The following is a 19,728-nucleotide window of genomic DNA, read 5'->3' on the forward strand; positions in this document are numbered from 1 at the left end:
TTATTGAATAAAGTCTCCTTGTTATAGTAATTAATTACCAGATGTAATAGATAATACAGGGATTTGTTTGGGAGCCTGTAAAAGATTGCTTTCAATTCTCAAGGGGCCTGTTGAGACGAATGCTTGGCCTTTCGTTTTATCTCACATGTCACTTTAGATAGCTCAGCTGACATCCATCAGGAGAAACACTGAGGGAAGAGAAGAGAAAAGGTGAGAGAAGAAGAAAAACAGATAGAAAGACGGGTAGAGGGAGGGAGATAGATAGATAGAAGCAGAAGCAGAAACCAGAAGATAAAAAGAGAGCAAGAGCTGCTTGCTGACAACGAGCCCAGGAAACAATTCATTGCTGAACGGACACACATGCATCACAGTTTTTACAAATTAGAGATTGTGGTCTTGTACAAAACAAAACTCACTTTCCCTATTGTAAAAGAAAATACATAAATAAATACATGCATAGTCAGATCAAATAAAGATATAAAAAAAAAAAAAATTATTTGAAACGCAGACGTGCAGTGCTACAGTATGACAGGAGATCTTTTGCAAATTTATTTTCAGCAAAGTACCACACTTTACTATAATAAAATACAGTAATTTTTTGTTTTATTTAAATCATTATCATTACATTTTACCTGCAGATTTCTAGCACTACTAATACCATAATAAGCTCTATTCAATGACTTTTCAATATGCAAATGAAATTTCAAAAAAGAAAAGGAAATGGGTAACACTTTACTATAAGGTTCCATTTGTTAACATTAGTTAACTGCATTTATTACCAATATTAATATGACATGGCAAACTAACAATGAACAATACTTATAAAGCGTTTATTAATCTTTGTTAATGTTAATTTTAGCATTTCGTCCCCTTGGAATTATAAGGTTCTATCTGACATTTTTGTCAAAATTTAGTTATTCACATATTCTTATTCTGTAACCACTTCTTTACATTATGTGATGATGTTTTTTAAGTTGTGTACATTTTGGAACTTTTTATTTAGAAAATAAAAAGGTTCTTTCTACACAGTCGAATGGAATGCAAAAACTTTAAAGCTCGATATCTCAAAACTGCTCAGAACGCAGATAGAACCTTATAATTCCAAGGGGACGATTTACTAATGTATCATTAAAATCAAGAGTTGTATCTGTTAATATTATTTAATGGACCTGAGCTGACATGAACTAACAATGAACAGAAATACTGCAACAAATGAACTAGACGCGCCACACGCTGGTGATGCCTGGTGGTTAAAACAGTGTAAATGCAACAAAATAAAAACACCAAACCAATTGCAAATGTTTAATTGAAAGTGTAATCTGATAAATGTAATTAACAGATCATCCAATACCATTCAATATGAAGTATCTACAATATGAGTTACTTTATTAAATTGTAGGGCTTGTTTTGTGGAGATACTGGTTATTCAGGGCAATAAGATACTATTATACAAATGTGTCATTAAAAATGTCAACAACTGTATAAAAAAAAACATATAGACACTGGTTCCCGGGTTTACCTACATCAGCACACCTTAGCGGTGAACCACTGAAATGTTGAAATGTTCCGAACCATTATGACGTGACAAAGCCTTGTTTCCTCAAATTGTTTCACAGTTTGATACACGCTCCGTGTTTTGAATACGCCCATCACTAGTTCCATCACTGGTCCACACTCTCCTTGTTTAAATAAACATTTGAAAGGTTAATAAAATGACAATGCATGTTCAGATGCAAACGCCTCCTCAGGTGGAGGTGCTTTATATGAGCATCTTATTACCCTTTTCTGACACTCTCGGCCTGGTAACGTAGCGTGTGATTAGCTGGAATGGCTGAATTGGATTGAATTTCAATTACTGCATGTCTGGTCACGTCTGAGAGAGTCACAGCTGGGTGAGGGGAGCGGCCCGCTCGTTCAGTATCACAGGACGGCCACGGCTCTGATATGCTGGAGAAAGAACTTCAGATGTTTGGGACTGTAGTTTGACGGCTATTGTTGAACAGATTAATGGATTTTCCACACGAAGACATGGGCAAATTTGTGAAAGGAGAATGTGTAAATGTGTCAACAATGCTGGAGCCACTAGCTAAACATAGCTGCACTGTCTTAGCTACATTTTTCAGTAGCGTCAATAAATAGTGTAGCTTTTCCATTAATGGGCTATTTTGTTTCAAATGAATGTGTAGCATGACAAAACCCTGTAATGTGCACACAGCTATAGATATAGCTAATCAGGAAAAGTTGTTTTTATCCCCCCGTGTAACATTTTTACACCACTAACCCATGGTAAAAAATCACAGTAACATACTGCTTTTCGTAGCTTATTTGTATTTAATATTTCTAATTAATATAGCTAAGTCTAATTAATACAGCTAAGCGTATTGTAAATAGCTAATGCAGTTAGCTACTTTGTTAGTAAATCATTATAAGCTACACTACGTGATAACCATAACTTGACTGTTGTTTACCAATTTAAAATATGAAATTATTTTAAATAGCTTCCCAACAGTGTGTGTGTGTGTGTGTGTGAGTGTGTGTGTGTGTGTGTGTGTGTGTGTGTGTGTGTGTGTGTGTGTGTGTGTGTGTGTGTGTGTGTGTAAAACCATGTGCATGTACACACGTTTTAGTGGCGTATGTTGGATTATTCACGTGTGCACACACGAGTGTCTCGTGTGACTATTATGAGGATTAGCTGAGCAATATGATCTGAGCAAGACACACACAAACACCTGATGCGTAGTTCCTTTCGCTCGCTGTTTCCCTCTGAGATAGGCTACTTTACGTTGTGCTGTCAGTGACACCTTCTGTAACACACACACTACAACATCCACAAAGATTATCAGCCAATCAACACATTTCCCAAGTGGGCTCTTCTAATCATCAGCAGACCACTTAAGGATCCACAGCTATCAAATACGCCGGTATAGAGTGTTAGTTAAAACAGTGTCTCAGTGTGGAGGTTGAGAGGTTGTAGGCGTTCATGGAGTGAGTCTGATTGGGACGGGACGGATCCCTTCTCTTGAGTGCCTGGTCATCAGAAACTACACTGGGAAGCTCCTTTGGGTTTTACACACATAATCACAAGAATAAAATAGAGAAAACATACATTTACAAACCAGATTTGTGTAATCATTTAATTATTTTCAGGTGTTAGAAAACATGACTTACTATTTACAAAAATCTGGTAATATTAATTGAAATATATATTAGAATTGAAAGTGTTTTACAGACTAATGTGCTTAAATTTTTTTAATCACAAATTTTTGTAAGGACTCTGGCAGACAATAAAACAGAAAAAAATATCCCATAGACTTAAGAGGGACCTATGCCATATCTAAGGATTGGACAAGAATAAAACTCAGTTTTGACTTGTGCTAATAAGCAACCACGCATAAACCCCTATCAACCACCTAGCAACCACCTAGCATTGCCCTGTCAACCACTCAGAACATCCTAGGAACAACATAGCAACACCCTAGCAATGCTGTAGCAACCACCACCCAGAACACCCTATCAACCACATATCAAACACTCAGAACATCCTAGCTACCACATAGCAACACCCTAGCAAAACTACCCAGAAACCCCTATCAACCACCTAGCATTGGCCTATTAACCACCCAGAACATCCTAGGAACCACACAGCAACACCCTTGCAAAATTACCCAGAAACCCCTATCAACCACCTAGCAACACATTAGCAATGCACTAGCAACAACTCAGAACACCCTAGCAAGCACATAGCAACACCCTAGCAATGCTGTAGCAACCACCACCCAGAACACCCTATCGAACCCCTAGCAACCACTCAGAACATCATAGCAACACCCTTGCAAAACTACCCAGAGACACCTAGCAACCACCTAACGACATTTAAGCAACACCCTAGCAACAACTCAGAACACCCTAGCAACCACATAGCAACACCCTAGCATTGCTGTAGCAACCACCACCCAGAACACCCTATCAACCACCTAGCAAACATTTGGAACATCATAGCAATGACATGCTTGCAACCAGACCTAGCAACCACCCAGACCACTATAGCAACCCCATAGACAACACACCAGATAACACGTTAGTAACAAACAAGCCCTGGCAACCACTGACTTTTTTTTTCAGCAAATGTATTATGATGTAAATTGACAACAGTTCCTGATGTGATTCATGCAGCGCAAAATGCTATAGGGAATATCTAATATTATGCCACTTCCCCACCCCCCCCATCCCCCCCAATGATGCCATCATTTTTCCACCAGTCTTCAAAAGAAACAAGCAAGCATCATGGCGTTAATAGGTGACTCAGTACTGGAGCTAATACACCCATAGACAGAGAAGGCACATCAGGAGTATTCGAGTATTCGAGTTCTCCTGACACATGCAGGCAAACACTCTCAGCAGAACTAGCGTGTGTGATACGTCCCGGCTTGTGTTTGAGAGCCCCGTGGGTTGGCAGGCAGCGGTGCGCAGGTTTAAGAGCGGTTCAACAAGCTTTTGACGGCTTCCTCAGCACTTTTTCCTCTTCAAAAAGAGCAGGAAGAGATTTAAGCAGTCAGCAATTCCATTCCAGACTCCATCCATGAACACAACTGTCACATCCCTCTGAGTTTTCACATAAGCACAAGGAGCTGAGGCCATCGGGAAATTATATGTGTATTGTTTTAGTCAGTGTTCTCAGCAACTAATGTCTGCGAGTAATGCTGACAGCGGCCAGTGACAGAGCAAACTGAAAATAGCTTCTGGACATAAAATAAGTCGGAGAAGCAAATTTATCAGACGTAAACAGAGCATTGTTAAATTTGGTATGACCTCCCTCCCAACAATATCCAATGCTGATTCAACAAGGATTTTACACAAAATCTTTTATTTTTATTTTTTTTATTAAATAAGAAATAGATGATTTTTATTTATATATATATATATATATATATATATATATATATATATAAACATCTATTCCTAAAAAAAATATATTTTTAGAGACATTATATATATTTTAACATATATTCTCAGCTTTCATAAAATACTAGTTTACAGTTATTATATTATATTATATAATATTATATAATATAATATTATATTATATTATATTATATAAAAGATGTCAAAAAGACAAAAAAAAAACTTTTTTCCCTTTAGCCTCTTGTTTTTCTGAGCTGATGTATAGATTCTGAGCAGGGTCAGTCACTCTGCAGTACATCTGCAGTACAGTTTGTCTCTTTCTATTCGCACAGTTCTCAATTAAAATCAGCTGCGCTAATAGCCTGTGAGAGGACTGAAAGTGTCCTTCCTCTTTTCTCTCGTCCGGCATCAGGGATCCACAGAGCCGTACATCAACTGACGGCAGCTAATGGAAGTAATCCGAGTTGATTAGCAGACACCAAAGCCATCACTTGTTTTCACACCCCATTGCAAATGACACAGAGACAAAAAAAAAAAAAAGATGGTGTATAGCAGGGGTCTTTTGTCAAAGGGTGATAAAACAGAGACCAAAACCAAAATTAGCAAAATGCCAATTTATATTATTTAAAATATACAGTATATATGATAATAATAACACACATATTTATGTGTGTGTGTGGTATTATCATTTTATTTTAGGCTACTAGGCTATATGGATGGATGGATTACAACATATAACAAAGAACAGTGAATACAAAGAGAGAGAGAGAAAGAGGAAGGAGAGATGCATGGAGAGAGATAGTTTGCCATGCATGAAGGTTAAGTTGGCAGGACACTCTATGGAGATCCACTGATACTAGCACAGTTTTTTTTTTGCCTGCAAGCCCGCATGTTAAATTCACTCCACCTGCTTCTCTATCACTGACTGTCTTTCCTTCTTGTGTCATCTTCTCATGTCTGTCTCTTTCGCTCTCTTAGAACGACTCCTGGGGAAAGCAGTACTCTTACGCCCTATTTAAGGCCATGAGTCACATGTTGTGTATCGGGTACGGAGCCAGGGCGCCTGTCAGCATGTCAGACCTTTGGATCACCATGCTCAGTATGATTGTGGGCGCCACCTGTTACGCCATGTTTGTGGGCCACGCCACAGCCCTCATCCAATCTCTGGACTCGTCCCGACGACAGTACCAAGAGAAGGTAAGCGCAACCTCATCCGTTTCATTCACCTAGCTGCTTTGTTTGCAGGTATTCACGCGTTATTTTGATATTTACACCACCGTGACTTCATTGGACGGGCATGTGATCTTACAACACCATGATAGCGTAGCAATCTGTGTCATCATCATGTATCACATTATGAGCTCATCAATCTTTCAAGAATGACTTCAATATTGATCTGACGTCAAAGAAATTCTATCTCTGCTACATAGGTAGAAAGATGCATGTGTCAGACAACATGTACAGGTTCAGGGCTGGAATCTACAGGTCGAGAATTATGTGTTTGGATAAGCAAATATTAGTCACTTTGTATCACTGCAACTCTATACATTACAAAATGATATTATTTATTATGATGATGATACTATTTATTATTATTATTATTATATTTTTAATAATATTATTTAAATAATCCCAAATTGATTATTATTAATTACTAATTGATATTATTTATTATTAAAACAGATGAATATGATTTATTATGATTATTTAAAAAAGTCATTCTTCTTATTCTTCTTAATAATATTAATAATAATTTTTGAATAATACAAAATTGATTATTATTAATCACTGATTCATATGATGTATTATTAAAACATATTGATTATGATTTATTATGATTATTTAAAAAAGAAAGGTAATTCTTCATTTTTCTTAATAATAATAATAATAGTAAAAATAATATTTTTGAACAATTAATAAAGTTAAATATTATTAATACATATTCTTGATTATTCAGAAATATTACGGTTATGATTAAGTATTTTTAAGATGATGTTATTATAATTATGGTTAGGAATAATTGTCTCAATTATTACATTTTAAAATAATTCTTAATAATAATAATAATAATTAAATATTATTAATTAGTAATTCATACTTTTGATTATTCTAAAATATTATGATTATGATTAAGTGACATTATCATTAAGTTAAAGAATTTATTATGTTAACTTTTTAAAAACAATTAATTTAATTATTATTATTATTCTCACAAATAAAGTCTGGCATAATTGCAATTAACTGCAATTTAGATCAGTAAAAATGTATATTATAAAATTATATATAATATATATATATATATATTATTATTTTTATTTATTTTTACAGCTGATTCTACATTACAAACAAATACCTCTTAAAAACATGTCCTTTCCTTATGAGAAAGAACTTTATTTTCTCATAACACCATGTTTCTTCGTCAGTCTCACGTGTAAACAGCATATACCTGTAGCAGTACCAGCACAGACATCTACAGCGGTGTGTAATTCTCACCTGCACAGGTTTTTGGACGAGTGCGATCGCTGCTTGACACTGTTCTGCTGTTCTCTGACCTCAGTGGTACAGTCTTATGTACTGTGATACTCAAGTCATCAACTCAGAGATGCCACAGCGTATCGATTCCACTTCCTCTAAACAGCATGCAGCTTCCTCCCTGAGATACCATGGGAAGAGGGATTGTCAGATTATCCCTCATTCTAGCATTCTGTCTTTTAGTGCTTGTTGTACCGGTAGTGAATCATTATATCCTCATGCTTTCAAAGAGGATTTATCCCAAGTGAAAGACAAAAACACTCTCTCTGGGCCAAAGCATGTGCAAGAGGAGCCAGAGCTGCTTTGTCCCATGGGGGGAGGGGTTCTCTCATCTGGGACCTCAACGAGCCAGGTTAATCTCACAACGTCATGCCAACATGAGCCATCAGCTTCACCATTTAATACCATTACAGAGGATGAATGGAAAGACGATATGGGAATGGAGAGAATGGGATTGTGCTCCAGGGAGATGGCACAGACTAAATGAAAAATAATTATGTTGAATAGGCAACACTGTCAGAGAAAGATTGTACCTTTAGAGGTGTAACAGCTTGTTTCTAGGCAGTTTTTTATCTATTACTACCTTTTGAGTTTACTGACCCACTGAGTAGATTTCTCAGATGTTGAATGAGAAAAAGATCCCAGTAACTTCACTTACAGTATAAAAGTTTAACTCAAACATTTCTCCTCAAATTATTCCAATACCAAGATCTGAGCTGTATACTATCCACGTTCAAAAGTTTGGGGTCTGTAACTGTTTGGGGTCTGTAACTGTTGGGGGTTTTTTTTGTTGTTTTTTTGTTTTTTGGAATGAAAGCAATACTTTTATTTAGCAAAGATGCATTTAAGTGATCAAAAGTGACAACATTTTTTCATTTTGCTATTTCAAAATGCTAAAATCTTAAGAAGCAACTGTTTTCAACATTGCTAATAATAAGAAATGTTTATTGAGCACCAAATCAGCATATTAAAATGATTTCTGAAGGATCATGTGACACTGAAGACTGGAGTACTGATGCTGAAAATTCAGCTTTGCATCACAGGAATAAATTACACTTTAAAATATATTAAAATAGAAAACTGTTATTTTAAATTGTAATAATATTTCACAATATTGGTGTTTTTTTCCTGTATTTTTGACCAAATAAATGCGTTCTTGGTGAGCATAAGAGATTTCTTTCAGGAACATTAAAAGAATTAATGGTAAAATGGAAAACTTTTGAATGGTAGCGTAGCTCTAACTCTTATTGTATATAAAAAAATTCCACATTTGTGTCTTTTTCTATTTCTCCTAAATAATTTAACACCTGAGACAAAGTTGATACTTAAAAGAGACACAACTGAAACTCAATTAAGTCACATGAGCTCATTTATATGCAGGCACAAAGTCTGTTTGTCTTCAAAAAGAAATTCATGCATTTAAGCATTTGGATCAAAAGTTTCAATTTCTTTATCATGTGTGCTATAAGCTGCCTTAGGAAATAAACTGTGTGCTAAATGTCGTCAATATACAGTACATCCCAACATAGGATCCAACTACCATCCAGAGACGATCACATGCTAAATTTCACTCTAGCTCATTTGTGGCCGCTGTTTAAAATATCATCTAGGAGTTTTCTTGCATTTATAAAGTTGCATTTTCTCATTACAACCAGCCCTTACATCTTATTGATTGACAAAGCCATTTAGCTGAAACCTTTTAGTGGAACAAAGTGTGGGATTTCCAAGCTAATGAGATTCCCTTACTCTGGAAAACAGGGTGCTGCACACATCCATGGGCCATGCATACCATCAATTTCCCTGTCATGGCTGCTGTGCACGGGCTTATCTGAGTTGCACACGGAGCTGGTGTCACCTTCACTGCGACAATGACACAGCGGTCTGAAACAGACAAAAGGCTTCTATGAATTTTACATCTCTGCCTGTCCCAGCACGGACTCTTATCTTCAATTTAAATATGATTTTTTGACCTTGCCGTGGCCGTGTAGCGTTTGACACAAAGAGCAGTGTTACACACTTCACTTAGAATCGCAATGTCACCGCTGTGGTTTAATCCCGCCATAATGCCAATTAAAATCTGGCTCCATTGCAAATGGATATTAGATACAGCTCCCCTGCCCAGAGATCTGCAAAATACATTCATATCGAACTGGCTTCTCAGTGGTCACTATATATAAACAGCAGAGGTCAAATGACAAAGCCAATGTCACTGGCCTATACTGCCGAGAACAACAGCATCGCTGGTCACCAGCATACAGTAGGACTTATTTTGGATACTGGTGTGCTAGTGTCCCAACCAGGCTGTTTAACTAACTTAACAGCGAAAGCACAGTATGCTATTTAAAGTAGCATCACTAAAAACATTAAAATTGTATAAAAAATAAAAAAAATTATAAAAAATTAAATACATATATATGAAAAAATCTACATACTACCATAACTTATCCCTACACCAAGACAATACTAACAAGCAATCAACCTGGATAATTAGGATGTTAAACTTTCCAAACCTAGTGAACTGCCTTGCTGTACACTGTCTATTAGGGTTGTCAAAAGTAGCGGTATTCAAGTCGATACTTAAATTTTTAAAACTTAAACCTACCAGCCTTTCTGTAGTATTGGCAGTTCCAGTAGTACCGGGTCAATCCTGTACCCGCTGATAGCCGGCTGCTTTCAAACATTTTCCCTGAAAGTTCGAGTTATAATAGTTTGCAAGAACACGATTATAAACAGTTTTCACAAGTTTTTCACACAGTCAGTGAGCTTGCACTGCGGGTGAACTGAAGTGATATCAGCTTCATTAGCTATGTTTCCATCCAAAGTTGCGAATTTACCTTATGCACAACATTGGAATATCGAATAAAACACTTGCGAATAAAGCACCGTTTCCATCCAGTCAGTCGAAGAGAACAAAATCGTCACTTCCTCATAAACACTTTGACGACAGGGCATTTCAGAATGACCAAAACAGCGTGCAATGATGCTGTGTGTTTCTTTGTTTTTTTATATCACAAATTTGTATTCATTTTTTTAATGCATTAACACTTTTTTTTTTAAGGCTACATGCTAATGTTTTAATGTATTATTTACTTATAATCATTAATAGCATTAAAAATGAACTAATTTAATTTGTTTAATATATTTAATTTTTAAATTGTTATTGTTAAAACTGTTAAAAAAAAATATATATAACCAAAATTGTTACAGAGAACCAAGAAATTTGCCTGGTATTGTTACGGACTACTGAAATTTTGGTGATTTGACTTTTTTTCTCTCTCACTACCGTTTACTATTAAATACAAAATGGGTTGAAATAAAACTATTTGACTCATTATGATTCTCACAATCTGAATTTTTTCACTGAGGTTTTAGCAATGCATTCTGGGATTACCATTTCCAGAAAGGGATGCAATACTGCCTTACAGTTTGGCCAAAATAATAATAAAAAAAAACCCACTAATGAATACATTAAAAATAACAATAATACATTTAAATTTAATAAAAAGTTATTATTTCAAATAAATAAATCGGGGCATATGCTGTTATCAGTGGTTTTATAACAGATCTGATGAAGAATTTTCTGGCTCAGCTCTTGCACTGTCTGACTCATTTAGATTCTATCCGCTGTTCCATTTGAGAGCAAAGACAAGCATAAGAACACCGACTAATGGAAGATAACCACGCTCCCACAGCCTTATCTCTCATCAGTCCACTCATCTGTGGCTTTGCAGTAGAAGATCTCCTATGATCAGTAGATCAAACCAGCACATGGATGAGATCAGACCCATGAGGAACCACGACACGTGGTTGTGTGCTGAGCAGGGAGCTTCGTATGAGTGGAAGAGTTCTTTCAAAGTGCAAGATCAAAGACGATCAGCAGGAGAGCGTTTCGAGGAGAAGTTACTTTCATGTGAGGTCAATGTTCACCTTATTCACCTGATGTTATTTTTGAGACCAGGTTAGGAATAAACCCAGCCATTATTTCCTGGCATTTACATAGCATTCCACAGCAGGAGAGCGAGGCAAGGATATTCTATCAAAAACGGCATAGAATCCTTTGTCAGATCAGCAGGCTTGTTATGAAGTGCTTCACACATACAGGCTGTTGTGTGATTGAATGCAAAGGTTAAACAGGTGGGTTGTTTGTTGGATGCTGAAACCAGGTGCACACCTGTTTTGCTGTCCTTTCTTGTGATTGTTGCTTGTCAGATTCTACAATTTGTCCCAGTTAGATATCGAAAGTCAAGGCAGAATGTGACATCAACGGCCTTTTATGTCAGTTTGTGTGATATATATATATATATATATATATATATATATATATCGTAGGGCTTTGGTCATGACTGACAGCATTGACTATAGGTGATAATTCACAGCACTGATGTTGGCATTGTTTTGTTTAGCGATAAAGGAAATTTATTTACCGCAAGCTCAAGGTCATTTTGATTGTATGATCATGACATGAAGGTAATGCTAAATAATTAGATTGTTATCGCACTTTAATATTTTAAACTGAACATGCACGATTAAGATGTAATATATGATAGGAAACATAAATATTGTATTATTGCTAATTCATTTATATAAAAATGTTGATACAAGAAACAAATTTTATAAACGTTGTCGATTGCAATTACTGTTTGGCAAAATTGAGGCCAAAATCAGAAAGTTTGTGGGCATGCATACAGATGATCTATTTTGTATGTTTGTTACTTCAACAAAATCCAAAATATAGATTCTAATTGTCAAAGGGACAGAATAATAAAAGGCATTATGACCTCAAATCATCTTGCCTTTTCTCATCTTCCCTTCATGCAAATGAGGATATCTGTATTATCATCCCCATCGCATGAGCGCCGCAGTCTATCCTCCTGAGCAGGTACCTTTGCAATTTGGTGGATCAAAGCACCTTTTGATTTTTTTTGCTGGAGAGAGAGTGAAGGGCAGTCTCAAGCACCTGAGACGCAGGAGAGATGCAGACAGGCTGGGCGGATTGTTTCTGACATCTAATATAACCCTGCCAGAGCCCAGCACACATTTAATGTGATGACCGCTTCTGCAAGAAGAAATAGGGGGAAAAAGAGGGAAAGTGGTGATAAACCTAATCTTGACAAAGCATTTCTGTTCCCACGCTGATAATAAACCCGAACGTGAATTAGCCTTCTGTGCTCTTGCCCGAAACGTAGTAGAGAGTAAAAATCTGAACTAGCCTAGTGTTTAACACATAGGAAAGGAATGAAAGGAAAGTAAAAGGTAATGAAAAGGAAGAAAGGGCAGAAAGAAGAGCAAAGTAAATGGAAAATGAAAGGTAATGGAAATGACAGAAAAAAAGAAAACCTGTACAGAAAAGGGAAGGAAATGATAGGGAAAGGAAAAGTGCTAAGCTTCTGACAACTCTTTCAGTCTTTGTTTTAAAAGCATTAATAGTTTGCAAGAACGCGAAGACGCTGTGCTGTGAAAGCGGACTAGTGAGTAGATGAGTTTACTTGTTCGACATGATGACATCTAATGTTCCCAACAATCTCTGTAGTCCCATTTAGCCACTTACTGTATTAGCAACCACCCTTTACAGGACGAGTAAAAGCTTTTGAAAAAAAAAAAAAATCACAAGAGTGTATTACTGATGTTTTATATCGTAGAATAAAATGTGAAAATATCTTGAGCTTGTGTTCACCACAGACCCGATTTCAAGCATTTCACCAAAAATCCATTGACCTCAGGAGATTGGAACCGGAAGTGCTAAAACGCTAACCCAGGTTTGGCCTACAAAAATATGTCATGTCCGCAGCAATCTATACACCATAGTTTGTTCAGTGTGAGCTCTGCACGCTCATTAATCACTTCGTTATAACCAACGTACAACATTTTAGGGAAAGGAAAAGGACAGAACAGGAAGTGGGGAAGGAAGGAAGGAAGGAAGGAAGGAAGGAAGGAAGGAAGGAAGGAAGGAAGGAAGGAAGGAAGGAAGGAAGGAAGGAGGGAAGGGAGGAAGGAAGGAAGGAAGGAAGGAAGGAAGGAAGGAAGGAAGGAAGGAAGTTAGTTAGGAAATGGAAAGAAAAGAAAAAGGACAGAACAGGAAGGGTAGAAGGAAAAAGGCTGGAAGATGAAATTAAACAAAATTAAAAGGGCAAAAAAATAGGAAAAAAGGGGATATGAAAAGGAAAAGAACAGGACAAGAAAAGGAAAAGGAGGAGACAGGACAAGTAGTAAGGAAGAAAGAAAAGAAAAGTAATGGAAAGAACAGAAAAGGAAACGCAACATGACAGCAAATGAAAAGGAATTAAATGAAACTAAAAAAAGATTGCAAGGTAAATATAAAGGACAGGAAAAGGCCAAAACAGGAAGAAAATAAGTGAGGATAGAAAGAAAGGGAAAGGATAGATTAATGAAAAGGAAAAAAAAGAAAAGGATAGGCAAAGGAAAAGAACAGAACAGAACAGAACAGGAGGGACAGAAAAAAGGAAGGCTGGAAGACGAAAAGAAATAGGAAATGAAAAGGTCAGGAAATTGAGAGAAAAGGGGACCAAAAAATGGAAAAGGAAGGAAAGAAGGAAGGATTAAAAAATAATAATAATGAATATATATAAAAAATAATAAATAGAAGGTAGTATAAAGGACAGGAAAAGTAAGGACAAGAAGGGAAGGAAAGAAAGGTAATGAAAAGGAAGAAAAAATGAATACGAAAATAAAAAAGGGGGAAGGGGGAAAGGGGACATGGCGGGAAAAAATTCAAAATTCAAAAACACTGGCACTTTTCTGCAGAAAGTGTTGAAGGCCTTTTTGAAGCGGATGCCATTGACAATAAGAGGACACCAGCTGTCATTCACACAGACGGCTGAAACATTTTAGCATTACCTCTGTGGGAATCACGAAGTGCATGTAAGCAAGCTTTATGAAATCCCCTCAGGATGATATGAGTTTATCTACTCTGGCAGTACCAAACCATATTCCTGCTTTAAGCCAAATGCCCAAAACAGCTTGACTTCTCTGTGCCTTCTCACCACCTCAAGACTACTCCTTCAAAAGCCTCTACACCCCCCGTTCCCCACACGACCGACCAAAAAGTTCCCCTTCTTTGTGAGCTCAGCGTAAATCAATGTACTGCAAACACAAACAGGCCTTATCATGCTCTGACAGATGCGCTGTAATCAATGTAGAACAAGAAGTGACATTTTTGTTTTCGCCTTCATTTGAGTCTCTACCCGCTGTCTTAGCGCAGCGCCACTGGCCTGCAGTGTGTGAGACGATGTTTATTCACAGGTGCTGTCGTCACCGGGCTGTGACAATCCGTTAAACCAAACAGGCTGATCCCCTGATTCTGCTTGCTGAATATATGTGTGTGTGTGTGTGTCTGTGTAAGTACGAATATATGCGTGTGTGTGTGTAAGTAGACTCTTGATTAAAATGGATGAGTTTCCAGAGTTTCTGAAGTTTTGGTCCCTCTTTTTTCAAAGTTTGGATGTCTGAGAGAGAAAATGGAAGGTGGTAAGCTGGTGTCCAAGCTTATCAACCAGCTGTTTTTTACATTTTTTAACTTTCTTTAGTGTGTAATGTTGAATAATACAAAGCACAATTTCACTCCAAAGGTAGTTATTGTCTAACTCAGTAAACACAGGTTTTGAACTCCACCCTGCTTTTAGTCTTGAGTTTTCTACAGGGAACGAACATGTCACAATATTCCTCATTTAAATAATTCCCAAGGTATAAGCAAAAAAAATATAATAAAAAGGCAGAGGCCTGCGTTAGTAGTGTGTTGTGCCATTCACGAAACGCGCTTGAAGTGGTTGACCAATCACAACGCACTGGTCCAGCGACCAATCAGAGCACATTTCAGAAAGAGGGGCTTCGTAGAGACAGGAACTAAACTGAGCGTTACTGACAGACTGGAAAGAAAGGTGCTGCAATAATGTAAAATGTGTTTTTCGAGCATGAAAACCTATTCTAGTAGACCCCAAAAACAAATCAAGACTTTAAAAAGGGAATTAAAGGTCCCATTTAAAAATATATATATAATAGAGGATGTCTTGTTTAATTTTAAGTTTAAAATAAAATTGAGCCATGCAGTACACTGTAGAAAAATTTAAAATAAAAATAGTACAATCACCTTGGATGTTTAAGTAATTTCAACTTAAATTACATTAACCTGTTAACTGTCACCCCCCTTTTTTTGAGTAGACATGAAAATGCATATTTCGAACTTAAATGGTTGTAATTAAAGAATGCTTTGGAGTATAGACGTACAATTGGTCTTGTTTTAAAGAAGACATTTGGTAGAAGTGAAATAAATTAAGAAAGTGTAACAGAAAAAAAGTTATAGAAGTTTGAGTTTATGGAAATGTACAATGTAAAAAAAATTAATTATTCATATTTTATATGAAATATATATTTTTAAAACCTGGGCAACTCTAAAACTGCAAAAAAATCAAAGTAAAAAATCTGAACAAGAAGTGTTTCAAAATTTAGGTTGATATCTCAAAAAATGAGCTTTCAGTAAGATTTTGTTTGGGTGCAGTACCAAACTTTTTCACTAGGTGACAACCAGACTCCATTATTGCCCATATAAGGGTGCCTCCATTTCCATATGCGGTTTGAGTGATCTGAACCATTATTTCCATAATTTTCATACAATTTATGAAGTAGAAATTCTATTCAGAAATAATTGGGAAGTTTGGCAGATTTTGATATGAATTCAACCTCTAAGAAACACATAAAAAGAACACATATGTGCGCTATATATAGCTCGCTGCCACATCACAAATGGTGAATCTATTATTTTTTTCTTTATAATTGAAACATTTTCAGACCCTTTTTTCTAAAATAATTGAATGGATGCTATCTTTTGAACTCTTGGCATGAAAACAAACTGGTTTCTACCATTCTTTCATGATTTTTCATGTTCATTGCGATTTCAAAATAAAGGTCTGAACACGCCTTAGGAATATGAAAATATTATTGTTGCAAATTGATAAATTACGGCTCCTCTGTAATTTATTTTGAAAATCAGTCACCAAATATGAAAACTAGAGATTGTAAGCTTTCAAATGATATATAGTTTGTCAAGATTAGTTTAGGTTTAGTATAGGATATTACTGTTTTAAATATGTAATGGATTTGGGCCCACCGGTGGGCCCGTGACAGTTAACAGGAAAATGAGTTGAATATTATATAACAAAGTTATATAACTTATTCAATTTTGATGAGTTAAAGCAATGCAAAAACATGTTGTCATAACGTATTGATCATATACTTTTTTTACAGTGTACATATAAATACAGTATGTGCTAAAACCCGTTCTTAACTTATCCCAAGTTATTACGGTAAGTCTACAATGATGATTCATATGGTGTTTGTGTACTCATGCACACTATGAGTGTGCGAATAAATACATGGATAATATCTCTGTAAGGAAGCCCATATCAGCGTGTCTGCTTTTGCCCTGATGCCTAGTGACTCAGTGCATCTCTAGAAGAGAAGGTCATGACACTCACACTGCCACCGACTGACTGACCACAGGTCACAGTTGAGTTACTCATACTCATGGCTCAGACTCTCCAGCTTAGAAAACACTTTAGCGGAGGTAGAATGCGTCACAGCGGCGTGGCGATGGCGAAGGCTGTCCCAATTCTTCGAATGCGGTCTACTAATGCGTCCTTCGTTTCACGGGGCTTTGAAGGTGTGGCCTTTGAAGTCTGCAGCCTCTGAATTGGGACACAGCTCATGTGTGGGAGTGGGAATTGAATAAGAATTAATTGTGTCTGAACCATTTACAGTATTTTCACATTGTTTTAGCATCTGATTCTACTGCCTGAATTATGCAAATAATGACACTGCATTAACTAGTACAGGCAAATAGCTTGGAGTTGTGGTGAATGAGGCATCTATTATAAGCCTAATTTACATAGAAATAATCCACTATGACTGGATGCACCAATTTTAAAATTCTGACTGAGACCAAGAATCTGAGAATTATTTATCAAGTAATGGCCAATAACAAATAAATGGCAGATATTAAAATACTATTTTGTCTAAATAAAAATAAACACAAATTCAGTTGTTTAAATGTCACAAGTGAATTTAGGCATCAAAATATTATAATGCAGTTTTAAAAAGAGATATTCATTTTGAGATTTTTGATAAAGATCACATTTAACAGTGTTATTAAATATATTTTTTCCATGCAGTGTTCTTACTGTTAACTAAAACAAACTATTGTTTTCGGTAATTTAAATAAAGCTGAAGTGAAATAAAAGAAAATGTAAATATAAGGAATACACTTTAAAAACTTAAATGAAAATTTGAAATGCTGCCTTGAAAACTAACTGGAAAAATAATAAGTTTAAGCAGAAGTACATAATTACTAAAACTAAAACTGAAATAAAAATGAATTAATGATTTTTTTTTTTTTAAATGACAAAAGCACATACTAAAACGTAAAGTAAAATTAAAATCTATCAAATTAGTAAAAAGTACTATAATATGTCTATAAAACATATTTACAAAACACTTTTAAAGATGACAGCATTGTGCTCATTTTCTTTTATATCGGTGTTATTTTTATAACCAAATATAAAAATAGGGAAAAGTTAGCACAATTACGAATCCAAAACAAATGAGCGCTATAATATTAGCCATTAACCGATACTAAAAGATTGTGAATCCCTATAATTGCCTGCTTAAATACTCGAGGCACAACACTATTTCATCACACTCGTTTTCATCAGATTCGTTAAACTGGATCGTGAGTGAAATGCATGTTTTTGTGCTGAAACACACTGTTTGCAGGTGTGTGTGCACTAGCACCCTGCCTGCACATACAACCAGTCGATGCACCGTGAATTCCTTTATATATCAGACGCAAAGTCTCCTCAGAGACATATGGTCAAGCTAAAAGCTGCCTGTAGGCTACTGTCTTATAGCATCCCACAGCCTGAAGACATCAGCTCTTAAATTCTCAAGGCCTCTGTCTAAACGACACGGATAAAGACTTCCCGTCGAGACGCTAAGTAGCCGTGGGTCTAGCCGTGTCCCCGCTGCAGATGCAGTGGAGCGAGAGATGGGGAGGTTTTGGAACATTAGCCTAATTGCTTGGTGCTTGAATTGTCCTAGTCATTCAAAGCCATTTCACCCGCACCGATGAAAGATTATGCGGTCTACCATCAGAATACGGTTTCTGTGCCGCATAATAATATAGCCTGTTAGTCTAACAGTTTCTTAATGAATCTCACTTCACACTAAGGTAAAAGTCAATTCATAGAGAGACAATAGATAAAAAAGCCTGTATAGGAATAGTGCATGTATTGATTAATCATGAACAGGAGAGCTGTTATAAATATGCAAGTCAGTCAATGTAAGAGTTTAAAATAGATTGTTCTCGGATGGATATTGACTGTCTTGGAAGGCTATCGTTTCCTGTGACGGTTTGGAGTGGGTAGCCTGTGTCGGTACAGAATGCATGCATAATTGAATTGATGTGTAACCAGAGACAGGTGAAAGGGAGCAGGTGTTGGGATTAGACATTCCTGCTCTGATGTCATCAGCTGAGTTGGCAGACAGGAAGTGTTGTCACCACCTGCCCACAGCCAATGACCCAGCACAATTTTCTGTGCGTGCGAATGTGTTTACACAGGATTTATCTAAATGGCTCATCATTAAATCATGCGTGAATTAAAAAACATAATTTCACCAAACGCCTACACGGAGGGACATTTTATTGCTCAGAGGCTGCTCTTTCATAGCTCAGGTAAATGTTCTCAGTGTTGTTTCATTTAAAGTTTCCTAATAATTTTATCCCCTAAAACTCATATTTCAAAGTTTTTTCCTGTGAAAACAATTTCTTCATTCCTTAAAATAGCTTGAATGTAACTCTACACCCTTGCCTCATTTAGTATACGTGGTTCTATGAATATGCAAATTAGCCCCGCCTCCACTCACTCACACCAGCTCAGAGATCTGCAGTTTTAAGGAGAAAATACTCAGTAATGGTATTGACAATGATGAATTTACACATGGTTTGTCTTAAAGCATATTAAAAACACCACATCAACATATAAACAACATTAAAAACTTGATTTTCACCACAGGGTACCAATTCCTTGGGGGACATAAAAATAGAAACAATTGAGATAATAATAGCCATGATAATTTGGCTTTGGAAGAATTTGATGAGAAATGTCAGCATTGAAATCTCTGACTTTTGATGGCAAATCTGAGAACATAAACACAATGAAATATAAAATGTAGACCAGTGACATTTCTAGTTCACATGCTACTCTAAATTATATTTACAACCGTTCA

General features: G+C 36.3%; 1 protein-coding gene across 2 annotated transcripts in view; it reads left to right on the forward strand.

Annotated features, from left to right (window-relative positions):
• hcn1 (hyperpolarization activated cyclic nucleotide-gated potassium channel 1) overlaps positions 1–19,728 on the forward strand; it is a 98,778-nt gene that overhangs the window by 57,763 nt on the left and 21,287 nt on the right. For both annotated transcript variants that reach the window (XM_082140589.1, XM_082140590.1), the window contains exon 4: positions 5,881–6,099. In XM_082140589.1, coding sequence (XP_081996715.1) covers positions 5,881–6,099 — 219 coding nt within the window. The remainder of the gene's footprint in view (positions 1–5,880; positions 6,100–19,728) is intronic.

The sequence above is a fragment of the Leuciscus leuciscus genome (assembly GCF_965113295.1).
Source record: "Leuciscus leuciscus genome assembly, chromosome: 16".
In the NCBI taxonomy this organism is placed as follows: domain Eukaryota; kingdom Metazoa; phylum Chordata; class Actinopteri; order Cypriniformes; family Leuciscidae; genus Leuciscus; species Leuciscus leuciscus.